Source organism: Crotalus tigris, unplaced genomic scaffold (genome assembly GCF_016545835.1).
Source record: "Crotalus tigris isolate CLP2741 ecotype Arizona unplaced genomic scaffold, ASM1654583v1 scf7180000019004.2909048, whole genome shotgun sequence".
Classification (NCBI taxonomy): Eukaryota; Metazoa; Chordata; class Lepidosauria; order Squamata; family Viperidae; genus Crotalus; species Crotalus tigris.
Genome location: NW_024097319.1, coordinates 1,429,158 through 1,446,700, shown reverse-complemented (window position 1 = coordinate 1,446,700; position 17,543 = coordinate 1,429,158). Strand labels below are relative to the sequence as shown.

The 17,543-nt window shown below is 37.6% G+C and overlaps 1 protein-coding gene across 4 annotated transcripts in view; it reads right to left on the bottom strand.

Annotated features, from left to right (window-relative positions):
* ELK3 (ETS transcription factor ELK3) overlaps window positions 1-17,543 on the bottom strand; it is a 50,854-nt gene that overhangs the window by 21,877 nt on the left and 11,434 nt on the right. For 2 of the 4 annotated variants that reach the window (XM_039358139.1, XM_039358141.1), the window contains exon 2: window positions 1,216-1,424. In XM_039358139.1, coding sequence (XP_039214073.1) covers window positions 1,216-1,422 — 207 coding nt within the window. In that variant the 5' untranslated portion in view covers window positions 1,423-1,424. Of the gene's footprint in view, window positions 1-1,215; window positions 1,425-2,232; window positions 2,254-9,908; window positions 10,149-17,543 lie in introns of those variants that run through there. The other 2 variants (XM_039358140.1, XM_039358142.1) reach the window with 2 other exon arrangements.

The following is a 17,543-nucleotide window of genomic DNA, read 5'->3' as shown; positions in this document are numbered from 1 at the left end:
GTTAAATTAGTAACTAGGTTGTTAAGTGAATCAGGCTTCCCCATTGACTTTGCTTGTCAGAAGGTTGCAAAAGAGGATCACATGATCTTGGGACACTGCAACCGTCATAAATATGAATCAGTTGTCATGCATCTGAGTGTAAATCACATGACCATGGGGCTGCTGCAATGGTCATAAGTGTGAAAAATGATCATAAGTCATTTTTTTCAGTGCCTACGTAACTTCAAACGGTCAATAAATGAACTGTTGTAAGTCAAAGACTACCTGTACCATATGCTACAGGTAGTTCTCAACTTATGACTGCAATTGAGCCCAAAGTTTCTGTTGATAAGCAACCCTTCTTTCCACAATTGCTAAGTGAATCTCTGCAATTGTAAAGTTAGTAACACAGTTGTTAAGTGAATCTGGCTTCTCCTTTGAATTTGCTTGTTAAAATGATGCAAAAGGTGATCACACGATCCTGGGACACGGCAACCGTCATAAATATGAGCCAGTTGCCAAGTATCTGATCATGTGACCAAGGGGATGCTGCAATGGCCGTAAATGTGAAAAACTGTCATAGGTCACTATTTTCAGTGCTGCTGTAATTCTGAAAGGTAACTAAACGAACTGCTGTAAATTGAGGACTACTTGTATAATTCTAATTTTTGTATTAGACTGCTTTACTACTGTACCACTATAACATAAAAGGGCTGTGAAACCCTTTGAAAGAAGTGCTTCAGAAAGCATAGAAGGGCATACAAAGTACCCCTTTTCAAATTCTTAAGCAGCTGCCACTTTTTCATGTTCACCCAGCTGCTTCCCAAACACTCCTGGCTGTCTCTGCATTCAGGCATTAGGCAGAGCCAAGTGGCCTCGCTTGCAGATCATGCAGAGCCAGCTGGGAATTGCTTCCAAAGCAAGTTGTGTAAGCTTTCTTATAACATCGTGTTACTATAGTGCTATTCCAACATTGAAATTAATCTTTTATTTTACAATTAAAACATTTTAAAGTCATATAAATTACATTAGAAAAGGGTTTCTTTTGTTTTGTTCTTCTGCAAAAAAATGTTACAGTTTTCAGGATAAACACTGAAATATGCAGCCAAGAATTAGAAAAATGTATTTCCTCAAGTGCATTGAAAGGAAAGCATCCAAGTCTCTGGGTTAGAGAAACCAGATACACTGTATATATAAGACCATTTTTCTTTACCTAAAATTAAAATTTTAAAATACCTTGTCATAATAGTATCTCAGAGCTCTGCTCAGTTTATCATAATTCATGTTAGTTTTATTTTTTCTGAGTCCCCACAGCTTAGCCACTTCTTCTGCCTTAAGTAACTTAAATTCACCATCATTGGATGTCCAACAAATCAGGTGTTCATGTTTCTGATCAAGAAGCAACTGCAACAGGAATTGCCACAGTGTGATTGCACTCTCCATGCCTACAATAAACCAAAATAAAAGGAGGAGAATAAAGAGAATGTGAATATTGCTTCACTCAGAAACGGCCAAACAATGACCTTGAAATTTAGCCTACAATTTGTAGGACCTATTTTTGAGAAGTCCTTCATCTTGTTGTTCAGATTGACCCTGGAAAGAAAAATCATAGTAAACTATTAAAAAGCCACTAGCATGCTTTCCCCTAACTGCCATTGTAAAATGCATACAACAATTTAACGTAATTCAATTTTCTCAGTTTTGAAAAGGAAAAAGAGATAAAACCATGTCAATTCTCATCCACTATTGGTAATATCACATCACAACTATCATTAGCCAGCGCAGAATTTACTAAAGGGGGATAATTCTAGAAATGTAACCCAGTTACAAAAGAGATATACATCTTCCTTAAACTCAAATTAGTTTCAAACCAAACACACAGGTAGAATTCTATATGTAAGTATGTATGTACAAGTAGACCTCAACTTACAACTATAATTGGAACCAGAAATTCATCATAAGTCATTACGGTTGTAAGTCAAGGCACCCATGTGACCAGATCTTTTTTGCTATGCTTGTAAGCAAATGTCATGGTTGTTAAGCAAACACAGCAGTCATTAAGTGAATCCAAAAATCATCACAAATCGCAGTCACGTGACTGTAGAATGCCATGACTGGCCATAAAGTTGACCTGCCAGATATGGCCAGGGGTGGTTTGTTTGCCACAAAGCACCAGTTCTGTGGCTGTCATAACTTTGACCAGTCATTAAACAACTGGTCATAAGTTGAGGATATTTAAAATATTTAAAATACCATTTTCTTGAGCACAGGTTCTCCTCAGGGCTGCATCTTAAGTCCTCTGCTGTTCACCCTGTTGATCCATGACTGTTGTACTAGGTTTGCCACCAACCATATTGTGAAGTTCGCAGATGATACAACAGTAGTGGGCCTTATTCAGGATGACAAGGTGGAAGCTTACCGCAAGGAGGTTGAGGGGTTGGTGAACTGGCCTAGTTTTAAATACCGGAAAAACCAAAAAGATCATTGTCGATTTCAGAAGAGGCAGGCACAGCCATACTTCTCTATGCATTAATGATTCCCCTGTGGAAATGGTTACCAGCATCAAAGTCCTGGGTGTGCAGCTAACAAGTAGGCTGGCTTGGTCGCTCAACAGTGAGAAACTGGTGAAGCGGGCACAGCAGCACCTGCATTTTCTGCGTCGCATGAAAAAAGCACATCTTCCTTCCCCTGTCCTGACCATTTTCTACAGAGGGACAATCGAGAGCATCCTGTCATACAGCATCACAATCTGGTTTGAAAGCATCACTGCTTCAGACAGGAAGGCGGGGCCGAGTGGTGAGAATGACCAAAAATATCATTAGCAGTTCCCTCCCTCCCATCCAGGACATAGCATAGAAGTGTTGCTTGTGCATGGTCCGTAAGATCATCTGGGACACTACACATCCTCTTCACAACCTGTTTTCCTTGTTACCTTCTGGGAGAAGGCTTCATGGTATCCGTAGAAGAACATCCAGATTCAGCCATAGTTTCATTCCATACAGCATTAACCTTGTGAACTCTCAAGCTTCCTCCTTCCGTTATATATTCAAGATGGACAGTATTTAATATTTATTTGCTATGTATATGTAGGTGTGTGGGTCTATATATATGTTGCACATAGTATACTTAGGTGTGTGTCATGTATGTGTTTCACTTTGAGAGCAGGCAACTAAATTTCATTTTTGATGTGTGCCGTTGTGCCCACAGTAAAAAAATGACAATAAAGGTTATCTTATCTTAAATATGTATTTAAAAAGTAGAGGTACAAAATAATCCCAATAACTAGTTCCAGAATTAGGGTTTCCTGCCTGCACAGGTGGTTGGACTAGAAGACCTTCAAGGTCCCTTCCAACTCTGTTATTCTATTCTATTCTAAATTGCATTCATTCATGGTTTGTTTAACCAAAGTTGAATATTATGCAAATGACTGGAATCACTCATTTCCCCACACTAGAAACTATGTTTTACAGTCAGGGCAACATGAGTTCACACAAAATAGTACACAATATACAAGCAAACCTTAAAATTGCCTATCACCACATACGAACTAAAGCGGTTGTTCTAAGCCAGGGTCAGTGGATCAATACCAGGCCGCGGCATGCCAGCAACTGGGCCACACAAACAAGCAAAGCCCCATCCACAAGATACAGGCAGCACACTCTGTTCTAAGCTTTAATCTGTAAATATAAACCAGTGTTACAGGGGACTCTATAGTTTATTATTCTTGGCAATCACCACAAATCAAGGTGCCTTCGGACAGATAACAATACCACATTGTTTCAGAGTATGCCACTGTCCTATCTCTTAATGTCTTGCTACAGAAAAATGAAGATGAAATTGGTAAGGAAGTATGGGCAAACTGTAAATGGTATTGCTCACCTTGTTACAGTTTGTTTATGATGCACTACGTTGACTGAGCAACAACACTTCCATTAAAACTTCAATATGTCCAACAGCTTCCCTGTGGAGACTGACCTGAACCCCCTAATACCTTTTAGTAAGCTGAAACCACTTTTTATTTCAGTGAACATGGTCCTCCTCTGACTTTTTAGCTGTTGCAATTAGTTGCAGTGTCTGACTTTATATTTTGCTATTTGTAGTAGTTCCATTGAGAACCCCTCAAGTACACTTCAGTATACGTAGAAAAATTAAGTTATTTAAGAAAATATGTGTCCATGCAAAAGTAAAAATCCTGAAACAGCATTTTCATTTAGTCCATAATAATTTCCAGTTTAAATAAATTATATTTTCATCAGTAAAGCATTAAAAATTCATTACATATTTAAAAAAAATCCAAAGGAGGCATATTACCCCTTGGAATTTTTAAAATTGTTTATTGTTTTGGGCATGGTATTTAAAAGTATGGAAAATAACACTGACCACGAAATTGAATTCAACAGCAAGTCTTAATGAATCCTTAGTTAATAATTACTTTACTCACATTTAGTTAACATTTTTGGTTAGATAGATAAAGTAATGGTAATAGATTATTCCTGACTATAAAAATGTCTTTTTGTACAGACATGCTGAATAGATTTTTAAAATATTATGTTACCTTAACATTACAAATGTCCTTATATAATTATGTGTATTTAACTTTGGTACTTTATTTTTGCTGCTTTCCCTTTTAGTGCTTTTTTAAAACTATACATTTTTTAAAATTATGCTTATTATATTTTTGAATATGTTTAAACTCAGAGTCAGGCTTGGTTAGTACTTGGATCTGAAGTACTCTTGGTGAATATTTAAATCTACCAGGAAATCTCAGAATTATAGATTCACCTGGCAAAGTTAAAAAATACTCTTGGCAAACTTCCTCTTAGTGTCCAGGTGACTGCACAGACCTGTACATGATGTCACCCAGAATCCAGCACATCGCCTGAGCTTTTAAACAAAACTTATTGAAGATGTCTGCCACTAGATGGCGCACAATTTCTGTCTCTATATAACAACCCATTCTTTTGTATTTCTGAAGCAGTAAAAATGTCACATTTCTTCTGCAAGATCTTAGATAAACTACACAAAGAACCACTTCACATGATTTACAAGCGTATCAGGCCTTAGTGCAGCACAGACAAAGTTTTAAATTGCTTGTGTATATATATTACAGGTACATATAGTATATGTGTGTGTCTATCTGTGAATGTCTGTGTGTATAACACATATTCATATTATGGCAAATAACCAAGCTATCAAAATATTTTTCTTCCCAAGGCTATTTATTGAGGAAAATACTGAACATACAAGAATATCAATTCCCACTTTCAACATTTTTATAGGCAAGTTGCTCATATCTGATTTTTTTTCACTGCCCCAAAAACTTAAATTCCCCTACGGGGGCAAGAAATGCCAATGGGGGATCAGAGGCAGGAGTTTGTCCCATTTATTGCCATCCATATAATGCAAAACAATAGAGGTAAAGTAAGGATTTTAAAGGCGTTCTAATGTCTCATAATACTTTAGCAATTCAAGGTAAACTAACAGAGATTGGGGGTAACCGCACTTCTGTACTAAGATAAAAGTAGCAGGAATTCCCTGAGGGAAGCTCAAAATCTTCCTTTACATAAACTGCAGTGTAGCACAAGCTATTTTGGACCCATTATGTGAAGCCTAGCTTTCTGGAAAAGTCTATTTTGCTGGGAAAGAAAACCCAAAAAGAGGATGTGAGCAGCAAATGAATTGCCTCCACTATGACAGTGTTCCATACACCTAGGAATACAGTCATGCTGGCCAAGTGACCATGGAAATATCTTTGGACAATGCTGGTTCCCTAAGCTAAGAAACAGAGATGAGCCCCAACCCTTAGAATCAGACACGACTGGAAAGGGGAAATCTTTACCTTTACCTTTATAGCAGCAGTGAGTGCATATGGGAGGATTTGAAAAAACAGGTCAGGAACAGATTTTCCTAGAGAAAATCTATCCACCTGGACACTAAGAGTTGACATCAACTGGATGGCACATAATAGTACAGTGATGGCGAACCTTTTAGAGACTGAGTGCCCAAACTGCAACCCAAAACTTACTTATGCATCGTCGAGTGCCAGATGGGTATGGCCCATTGGCTGGGCATGGCTGCAGTGGTAACAGCAGACTGGATGGGACTAAAAAGTTCAATCAATCAATTCCAACTTTGCGAGATCTTTTTTTTCCCCGCAAGAAGTTGAAATTGACTGATTGAATCTTTTTTTTTTTTTTTTGCACACGGCAGCGGAGGCCTAAAGCGAAAAGATTTTATAAAATCCAGCTGAAGGTCTAGGACTGGGGCGACGGCGCACGTGCCCACAGAGAGGGCTCTGAGTGCTGCCTCTGGCACCCGTGCCATAGGTTCACCACCATTGTAATAGTACATTCAATACAGTACAATAGTACATTCAGTACAAGCTATACTTTTCTTCATTTAGACCAGGGTTTCTCTAAGTTATGGGTCGTTATTCTTGGAGGGTCATCAGCAAGCATATTTTTTAAAAAACTGCTTTATGCACAAAAATGGACGGACATTTCGATTCCCACTATGGACAAATGTCTACAAAAGTTGATGGATCTGGCAGAGATGGCTAAATTGACTGTTTTGATTAAAGAAAAGAATGCAAGTACCTTTGTTTCTACATGGAGACCGCTTCTGGACTTTGTGCTTGAGGTGGAAACTTTGATTTTGGGTTTCACCAATTAGATTGATTTGTTGTTACAGAAATGGTCAGTTTATACTATTGTGAAAAAGTAAAAAATTGTGGCTTAACATTAATGCTTTATTCTACTGCAACAGAGGAAGTCGGAAGTCAATGTCTTTTTTTTCTTTTTCCCCTCTTTCCCTCACTTTCTTTTCCCTTTCTCCTCCCCATTATATCCTACTATTTGCTTTATATTTTGTATTTTATTCTATAATTCAATAAAATCTTAAATAATAATAATAAAAATAAAATAAACCTGCTCAGGCTTTTATTGGCAGACTTGAGTACTAGTAAAATTCACTCTAGAAGTTGCTGTTCATTTTGCTGTTTTTGAGAACCAAATAATATATAAATTAAAATCTAAGTAAAAGTATGATATACAAATTAAAATGCAATTATTAAAAGTAAACAGCATATTTATTTCTGGCCAAATGTAATCTAACTCCATGAAATCATTAGTGTTCTTTACCTTGAATTGATTCATTAGTATTTACCTATCATGTAGCAGGACATAAAACACAATGTAACAATCTCCATTTTGCTCATGCCCTGTTCTTAAAGCCCAATAAAATATGGTCCTATCATTAGAAAACATTAGCAAACACAATTTGTACCTTCAGACACTTCCCTATTTTCCCAGATGGTTTAAAGATTATAGCTTCATAGAATATGTGGGTATGAAGAAAGCTTGGGAATCAACTAGTTCAAATCTTCACCTAATGAAAACTCCACTATTATAGCATTCCTGACATTTGGTCATCAGTCTTAGCTTAAGTACTTTTACCAAAGGTAAATCTGCTACTTCTCTAAACAGGCTAGACAGTTTCATTGTTAAACAGTTTTTAGGAATTTCTTCCAACATCCAGCTGAAATCTTCTCCCTGTAATATAAAATCTCTGACCCTTTTCTTCTCTTCTGATTATACTGATCAAGGCTAGTATAATATTCTACATAACGTATCCTTTGAGACACCTTGAGACAGCTATTACCTCTCTCTTTAGATTTCTCTTTATGTCCAGGCCAAACATACCCAAGGCCCCAAGCAATTCCTCTTAAGTTTTTCTTTCCTGGCCCATTATCATCTTTGTTGCTGTCATTCAGACATGCTCCAACTTTGTAAATGTCTTTTGTAAAATGGACACAATATGACTAAGAGCAATGAATATTGACCCTCACATTGTACTTCTGTTGATGCAACTGCCCAGAGCTGCTGGGAGTCAGGTGGTACATGAATAAAACAACAAATACTGCATTTATAATGTTTGCAGCTGAATGACAGTCATGTTCAACTCATGTTCCACTGAACTACCACGATTCTTTTCAAATGTACAGATGTCCAATATGGTTTCTCCCTCCTAGTTTCATGTCTCTAACCTACCTAAGTTAAAGACATTTTCTTTGTCCCTCTTGAAATTCATCTTGTTGGTTTCTGCCAGTTGTTTGGGTTTCTTCAGATCTTCCTAAATCTTAATATTGCCCTCTAAGGTATTTGCTATCCCCACTATATTTATGCATTTGCAGATTATGCTTTTAACCCCTCATCCATGTGATTTATTAAATATATTGAACTTCAGAGCCTAAAAGTATGTTCCTCTGAACTTTAGAGCTTAGAATTTTGTCCATATGGCATGCTATCCCATCTTGACACTGAGCCTTTGATTTACACTTGTTCAGTTAATTTAATAGTAATATGGTCTGGTCCACATTTTGCAGTGGGCCTTACTAAGCAATGCAATTTTTTTCAACTATTTACAAACTGACTGCTTAATAATTTCTTTCAAGGTTTTGCCTGGTATCAGCATCCAGCTGATCACTCTGTAACCACTTTTTTATCCATTGTTTGTTTATTTGCAAATTCTATTTCTATAGGACCCCATTGGTACTTAATTCTGGGCAACTTATATGGATTGAAAAAACAACAATATAAACAAAAAAGACACAACCATGCCAGGGACCCATAACGATTCATAATATTCAAACTCAGTCATGGGCTCTCATAATGTCCTAGACCAGTGCCTTTTGGAAGAGAGGAAGAACATTTGCCTATCTCTGATCTCTTAACACTATGCTCATCTTCCGTGTTAGCTCATAGATCACTGGAGGGGCCCCAAGAATACATCCATAAACTTCTTTATGGCTCATAGAAGTAAATGATTTGGTCCTCCAGTTTTAAATTCATTCATGGTAGCTGGATATTCCCTATGTTTTTATTTATCTTGAGTTGCCACTCTATCTTTGAATCAGATGTTCTATTTAGATCTTTCTAAAAAAAATTCCTTTTGGGGGAGAAGACCAAAGCAAAGAGACGAGGAGTTCTGCTCTCATTTCATTGTGTTACCATCTTATTATCTTTTAATATCAGACCAACCACTCCCTTTTTCTTCCATTCAATACTGATACAACCCAAAAAATGCCATTTTTATTGTTTTTAAAGTCTTTCAGACACTAATGTTAAATCTTCATTTATTAAATGATGTCCAGCAAAACTTTTTCTCTGAGCTGAGTGACGTAGGGCATTGTTAGTTTCCCATTCTCATTAACACTCACAGCTTCCGCTATTTCTGTAGGCTGCAGGCAGGAAATGAGAAACGAGACCAGAGGAAACCTGGCCATCTACATCTGTCCTTGTTTGCAATCTCAGCTCTAGTTTGATTTTGCTAAAAATCGTCTCTTAACCCCCGACATGCCAATTCAATTTCTATTATATACTTAATCTTATACTGTTACTCTGCATTTTTCTCTGTAACTCTGTATACCTTGATCATGCTACATAGTCATAATTAATGATAATGAAATGAGTTCCTCAAACTTGGTATCTAAGAAACTCCTGACCCAATGATGAGGTCATACATCATTATAGATAATGTGGATACCACATTATCTAAGCTATATTTAAACAAAGCTTCTGAATAGGCTATGTTGGCAACATTCATGCATAAAGCTAAGTTATAAATTTAAACCACAAATCATAACAGTTTATATCACAAATAAAAATATAGTTTTCTGTTAATTGCTAGGTTGACCCAATGTGTTAAATTAAAAAAGAAACCAAATAAAAATATGTGTTATGTTTTAGCCCAGTGTCTCAATCATAGTTACGTAGGTCTTATATACTTAATAATGTAGCATTACAAGTTCTCCTTCTTAAATTGGTGTTGTAGATTATTATTTATATTCAATCATTTGGTGAGAATAAATCTACTTCAATCTACTTATTTCTGGAATGAACATACAGGGACAATAGGTGATGAAAACTTACCAGATGAGACAAAGAAGATGCTTCAACAGAAACAATTTTCCATAAGGAAGATAAACAAAGGAACAAGCCCAGTGGATGAGAATCACTACCAAAAACAAATGTCATAGAAGATATGCTGCATAACTTTGAGGCCCTCACAGAATAAATAACCTCTAATTCTTCAGAAGTAGAAAAGTCAACACTGTGGAACAGGAGACAGGACATTAGATCCCTGAAGAACAAACAGGATACAGCAGTGCCCTGAAAGCAGACAAAGAGAAGAGTCATGGCATTTGATGACATCCTAGAACAAGGAACTAAAGCAAATACAGTACTGCAAAGAGCTATCCTTGAAGACTACTCAGGTACTGCAGTTGGTACAAATTACAGTGGGCAACTGGCTAGCTGACTGGCTGGCTTTCAAGAATCACCGTAGACATCTAAGCTATGGGCTCACTGTCTACTAACAGATTTTGAAGTATAATTTAAAGCACTGGTTTTAACAATAAAGTCTTATGTGGCTTGGCTTCTGTGTACCTTCAGAACAGCCTTGTTTATAGATATTCAAGCCCCCTGGTTTGTACTGCTGGAGGTCTGCCATTACTGAAAAATCAGGGGCACGGTCCAATAGATGTTTCTATCGTGTGGACCTTAAGTTATGAGTAGTCTCCCCCTTGAGCCAAGCAAGCATAGACCTTCATGGCTTTCCAGAGCTTAGTAAAAATAGAGGCTTTCCAAATAGTATAGCGTGATAAAACACTTCAAGATTTATAAAGTCCATGGTCAATTATCAATTCTAGATAATACATATCACAAAATAATAGTGCCAAGGGCACCTAAACTGTATCACCATGAACACTATATATCCAGAAAGCTCAAATGCATTCTCATTCACAAAATAGAATTTGAAAGGGAAAGAATAATTCAACTGAATGAAACTGTTTCATGAGATAAATTTGGTTTCTGGGACTATAATAAGATGTGGATCATAGATTACTACCATAGGATGTTTGAGTGTAATGAAGTCTGGTAAAAATATATCTGAGAAAACACATAAAGTTGAATTGTGAACTGAATCCTGTTTGGGTAGAATATGACATTCTTGAAATAAGCATCCCTGTGAACTATGGAAAGTAGTTTGAGTATTGCTATAATGGAGCCATCAAAAATTAGAAAGATCATTGAACCATAAAATGCATGACTTTTGTGGTTGATATACTAATGTTCAGAGTATAGGACATTTGGAATGTTGGAAAATTGTGTTTTACATCATCCTAACTGTATGTGTCAGAGATATTTGCCAATATCTCAAATTATTGCCATTAAGAAGTTTATATACAAGCCATAGTAACACAGTGGTTAGAATGCAGTATTGCAGGCTGACTCTGCCCACAGCCAGGTTCAATCCTGACAGTCTTTAGGTTGACTCAGCCTTCCATCCTTCTGAGGTCGGTAAAATCAGGACCCAGATTGTTAGGGGCAATATGCTGATTCTATAAACTTCTCAGAGAGTGCTATAAAGCACTGTGGAGCAGTATATAGGTCTATGTGCTAATGCTATTGCTATACAGGAAGATGGAAGCTTTTTCCAGAATTATTCTGATATATAATAATACACAAAAGCATAAGGAGTGAGCTGGACATCTTTATTGTAGCCCAATGAAACTGTATACAAACAGGACAATGGGCATATCACAGCTATGTTCTACATCTATAGCAGTGGTTCTCAACCCTTCTAATGCCGCGACCCCATAATACAGTTCCCCATGTTGTGGTGACCCCCAACCTCTTATACATCACCGGGTGCCAGGGGCGTGGCCAAAGAAAAGGGGAAAAAATGGCGGACAGACTTGTTTGGTGACCCCCGTGAATGGGGGTCACCAAACCCGACCCACAGGTTGAAGACCACTGATCTATAGGAATCTCATAAGTTGAGAACCACTGATCTATAGGAATCTTATAAGCATAATCTCATAATTAGAATTTCACTTTTAACAAAGTGAATTCTAATTCATCAGTACCTATGGTTCTAAAGATATATAGATCAAAAACTGTTTTTCTAGCTACATTTCATGTAATGCTTTTTAAATAATATTTTAAATTTATTTATTTACAGGTTTTGTATATAACTCACTCCCTTAGCAACTCAGGATAGCTGACAGAAATAGAATCAAAAGAAATAAATGTAAGTCTAAATATTAATAAAATGATACATTTTGAAAGAATGGAAAGACTTGGATAAACTAATGTAAAGGTGGCTTCTTCAATCCTAATGGCAGTTTGTTCCACAACATTATCCCTGCACGAAGATAGCAATATATGTGTTAGTTTGCACAAGAGTAGGGTGCTATACTACGTAAGTCTTTATATTCCATGAGAGCAATGGAATGTAAACGTTTGGAAGGCAATTGTCAACCCAATGAAGTTGTTTAAATAAGGAAGTTTTGTGGCAACATCAAGAAGCACAACACATTATAATGCTACCACATTCTGGGCAAGCAGCAATTTCAAATGACCAGTAAGGTACATTCTAATAATCCTAATCAATATGAGGTAATTGATTTATAAGACACTCCTTACTAATGGTTTTACAAGGCTGTCCAACATGAGTGCCAGATCCAAAAGGAGCCAAAACTAATCCTTAAAGATCAGAATGGGTTTTACCCTGACAACATTGCAAACATCCTTCAAGACTTGGCCAGTGTCTCAGGGCATTGAGCCTCCGTCAGTTTTTTTTTTTATGTTGTATTTTTCTAATTGTGCATGATTTTGTCTTATTGATTTCATGGTTCTTTCATAGAAGGCAGCCTCTACATTTAATAAAACAGATGTGCACTCACATCCTGAAGTACCCCATAGCATTTTTCTTGAATTCTGAAGTTCAGCCCCTGGACTCAGTAACCATTCCATCTTGTCAGAATTGAGTTTTGTCTGTTTAGCCACATCTAATCCTTTATAGCCCAGAAACATTCATCTATATAACATATAGTTATATAATAAAATCCTTTCTCTGTGGTTTCCTCGTTTCTCCATTTTTCACAACTACATTTCTTAAAGTATTATATTGATGCAGTTTTCTCCATAGTTGGATTTTTAAAAGTGGTGTTTTTTTAAAAAAAAAATCTGGCTGAAATATTTTCTTAATCTGAGACAAAATTTAGTGATATTTTCAAAACCTAGCAACCATATTTCCAGCTGGAGTATCATCATGTTAGTTCCCCACCAAGCCTCCAATATGTTGACACTGTAAAAATCTAAATCAGGACTTCCGCCTATTATATATTTCAGAGCTGTCTTTCTGGAAAAACCTGGTAATAGCTAAAAAGTATAAAGTCCTGCAGCACTATGCAGATCGTTGACATTTAACACCAGACAGGTTATCAAGAATGTATAAAGGTATTTCAAATGAATGTTGGAAATGCAAATATAAAGAAGGGACCTTTTGTCATTTATGGTTGACATGTGATAAAGCAAAGAAATATTATAGTAGGATTCATATTCTAATAAATAAGATTCTTAAAGTGAATATAAAGATAAAATCAGAAACTTTTCTTTTTGGTTTAATGGAAAAAGACCTGGATTTTTTTGGGGGGGACTCTGATATATATGTTGACGGCAGCAAGACTACTTCATGAACAAAAATGGAAGGACACTTTGACTCCCTCAAATGGCTGCAAAAGTTAATGGAGTTAGCAGAGATGGCAAGTTGACTGCTTTGATAAAAGAAAAAAACACAGTTTTGTTTTTACTTGGAAACCCCTTCTGGACTTTGTGCTTAAGGTGGAAAAAAAATGAAACTTTGATTTTGGGTTTTACCGATTAGATAGATTTGTTGTTATAGAAATGGCTACTTTATACTATTATATAAAAGTAAAAAGTTGAGGTTTGATGTTACTATCTTATTCTACTGCACCAAAGGAAGTCAGAATTCAACGCCTTTTCTTTCTTTTTTCCTTCTTTTCTACACTGTTCTCTTCCCTTTTCCCTCCCATATTTTTCCTATTATTTGCTTTTGTATTTTTGTATTTTATATTATAAACTAATAAAAAGAATAATATAAAAAAGTAAGATAAAAATCTAAATCAGGACTTCCACCTATTATATTTCAGAGCTGTCTTTCTGGAAAAGACAGATAATAGCTAAAAAATAGAAAGTCCTACACCACTAAGTATTGGAAATATTTTTACAAATTGTAGTTATCTTGCATTTTCCAAGATGGTTTCTGTAATTAGTAAATAGACAAATTGTTTGGCTAGACTAGTAAAATTTTAAGACAGAAGCAAAAGCCATCATTGGAATGAGCAGAGTAGGATTCATCTATCTATCTATCTACCTGCCTGCCTGCCTATCTCCATATCTATCTAAAACTATATATATATAGGTCTTTGGTTGTTCGGGTTTTCTCCCGCGTAAAATAGGAAGTGTCTTGGCGACGTTTCGACGAAGTCCCATTCATCATCTTCAGGCTGGTGTTTTCAGCTTCGTGCTTCGAGGAGCAATGTGTGGTCTTAGCTGTTTCTTCCTTTTAACTGCCAGTGGGGGTATGAACTGATTGGGTGGGAGCTTGCTGTGTTCTGATTGGGTGGAGGTGTGTTCTGATTGGTTAGGGGCGTGGCTGTGCTCTGATTGGCTGGGGGGTTGGCTGTGCTCTGATTGGCTGGGGGGTTGGCTGTGCTCTGATTGGCTGGGGGAGTGTTCTGTTTGGTTGTGCTCAGGTTAGTCTGAGTTGCAGGGGGATTTAAGATGGTGGGCTGCCTTGCTATTTTTTGGCTTCGCGTTCGTGGTCATGCCTAATCTTCATGGAAGGTGTCAGTTTGCTTCATGTATGGATTGGAGGGGTTTAAAGTGGTTAATGATGCAGCTGTGGTCTGGCTTCTGGTTTGTGGTCATGCCTCATCATCGGTGTGGCTTTGGGTTTGCTTTTTGCGTGGATGTGTGGTGGTGACATCCTGTGTGGTTTTAGTAAGTGTGGGTCTGGTGTCATTTTTTGTGTTAGGGAGTCGTTTGTCAATAAGGGCTGGTTTCCAAATGGCTGGTAGGTGGGAGGTATCATCTCGCTTGTTCATACTGTGTGGGCGTTTTTCTATCTCGATGGCTTCTCTGATTATTCTGTTATTAAAATGTTCACTTTTGGCGATAGTTCTGATATTTTTAAAGTCAATTTCATGTCCTGTGGCTTTAAAGTGTTGGACCAGGGAAGATGTTGGTTCCTCTTTTTTCACTGAGTGCTTATGTTCTTCAATGCGTGCACTTACTCTTCTGTTGGTTTGTCCAATGTATGTGTTGGGACAAGCAGTGCATGGGATTTCATATACTCCTTGATTTTTTAACTCAATTTTATCTTTGGGGTTTCTTAGGATGGTGGATATTTTTCTGTTTGTGCAGAATGCTGTTTTGATGTTGTGTTTATGGAGGATCTTACTGATTCTATCTGTGGTGCTTTTATGTATGGGAGGAGGGCTTTGCTATTTTCTTGTTCTCTGTCTTGGATTTTAGTGGGGGTTTCTTTTTGGATTAGGTTTGTAATCTTATTTCTTTGGAATCCATTGGATGTTAGTACATTGGTGAGAGTGTGTAGTTCGATTTTTAGGTGCTGTTCTTCAGCTAAGTGTTTTGTTCTGGAGATGAGTGTCTTGGCTACGGAGTTGATCTGTGCTGGGTGGTGGTGTGAGAGAGCGTGCAGATAGTGGTTTGTGTGTGTTTTCTTCTGGTAAATGGTGTGTCCTAGGGAGCCATTGGATTTCTTGTAGACTAAGACATCCAGGAAGTGAAGTTGATTGTTAGCTTCTGTTTTCATGGTGAACTGTATTTTGGGGTGTAGGCTATTGAGGTGTGTGAGGAAGTTGTCCAGTTTCTCTTTCCCATGTGGCCAGATTATGAAGGTGTCGTCTACGTATCTGAGCCAGAGTTTGGGTTTGTGATCCAATTTTTCTAGAGCTTGGGTTTCAAAGTGTTCCATGTAGAGGTTTGCAATGACAGGTGAGAGGGATGATCCCATGGGTGCTCCTTCTGTTTGTTTGTATTTTTGTCCATTATAGATGAAGTATGTGTTGGATAGGCAGTGGTTGGTCAGATCTAAGATGTGTTTGGGGGGGTTATATTTGTTTTGGATAGCTGTCAAGGCTTCTTTGATAGGCACTTGGGTGAAGAGGGATATGACATCGAAGCTCACGAGTAGGTCGCTGGGCTGTAAGTTTTGTTTCTTTATGATCTCTATAAACTGGAATGAGTTTTTTTTACGTGTGAGGTGATGGATTCTGCATAGGGCTGTAGTTGTTTGGCAAGAAATTTGGCTAGGTTTTGTAGATGTGAGCCTATGGAGCTGACTATAGGTCTGAGTGGGGTTCCTTCTCTGTGTATCTTGGGGAAACCATAGAGTTTGGGGCATCTGGATGATTCTCTCTGGGAATGATTCTTTACTGGATCTCTTCACTAATGGGGGAGGCTTTTATTTTGGATCTTGGAGTAGGTTGGTTAATTTGGTTTGGTAGTCAGATGTGTTCATAACCACCATGGCGTTGCCCTTGTCTGCTGGTATGATTAACCAAATTAATCAACCTACTCCAAGACTCCACATACAAACCCCTAAACACAGATCCCACCACCTACCTGGAAAAAACCACCAGATCCAAAATAAAAACGCCCACACAGCATGAACAAGCGAGATGATACCTCCTGCCTACCAGCCATTTGGAAACCCGCCCTTATTGACAAACGACTCCCTAACACAAAAAATGACACCAGACCCACACTCACTAAAACCACACAGGATGTCACCACCACACATCCACGCAAAAAGCAAACCCAAAGCCACACCGATGATGAGGCATGACCACAAACCAGAAGCCAGACCACAGCTGCATCATTAACCACTTTAAACCCCTCCAATCCATACATGAAGCAAACTGACACCCTCCATGAAGATGAGGCATGACCACAAACGTGAAGCCAAAAAATAGCAAGGCAGCCCACCATCTTAAATCCCCCTGCAACTCAGACTAACCTGAGCACAACCAAACAGAACACTCCCCCAGCCAATCAGAGCACAGCCAACCCCCCAGCCAATCAGAGCACAGCCAAGCCCCTAACCAATCAGAACACACCTCCACCCAATCAGAACACAGTCAAGCTCCCATCCAATCAGTTCATACCCCCACTGGCAGTTAAAAGGAAGAAACAGCTAAGACCACACATTGCTCCTCGAAGCACGAAGCTGAAAACACCAGCCTGAAGATGATGAATGGGACTTCGTCGAAATGTCGCCAAAACACTTCCAATTTTACGCAGGAGAAAACCCGAACAACCAAAGACCTACATACAAACACCCGCGAAAACCTCGGAATATATATATAGGGGTGTGTGTGTGTGTGTGTGTGTGTGTGTGTGTGTGTGTGTGTATATATATATATATATATTGTGTGTGTGTATATATATATATATATATATATATATATATAATCTATGATCTATCATCTGTGTCTGTCTGTCTGTTTGTCTATCTATCTATATTTTCCATTTTTAAGGGATAAGATATAAGATTTATTAATTTTCTTAATTCTTCCAGCTTTAAGCCTCTTTACTTTTTTTAAAGAACTTTTCTCCTAGCGATAAAGTTCTTATTATTTATGACAGCTATTTATATTCCATGTTGCACGA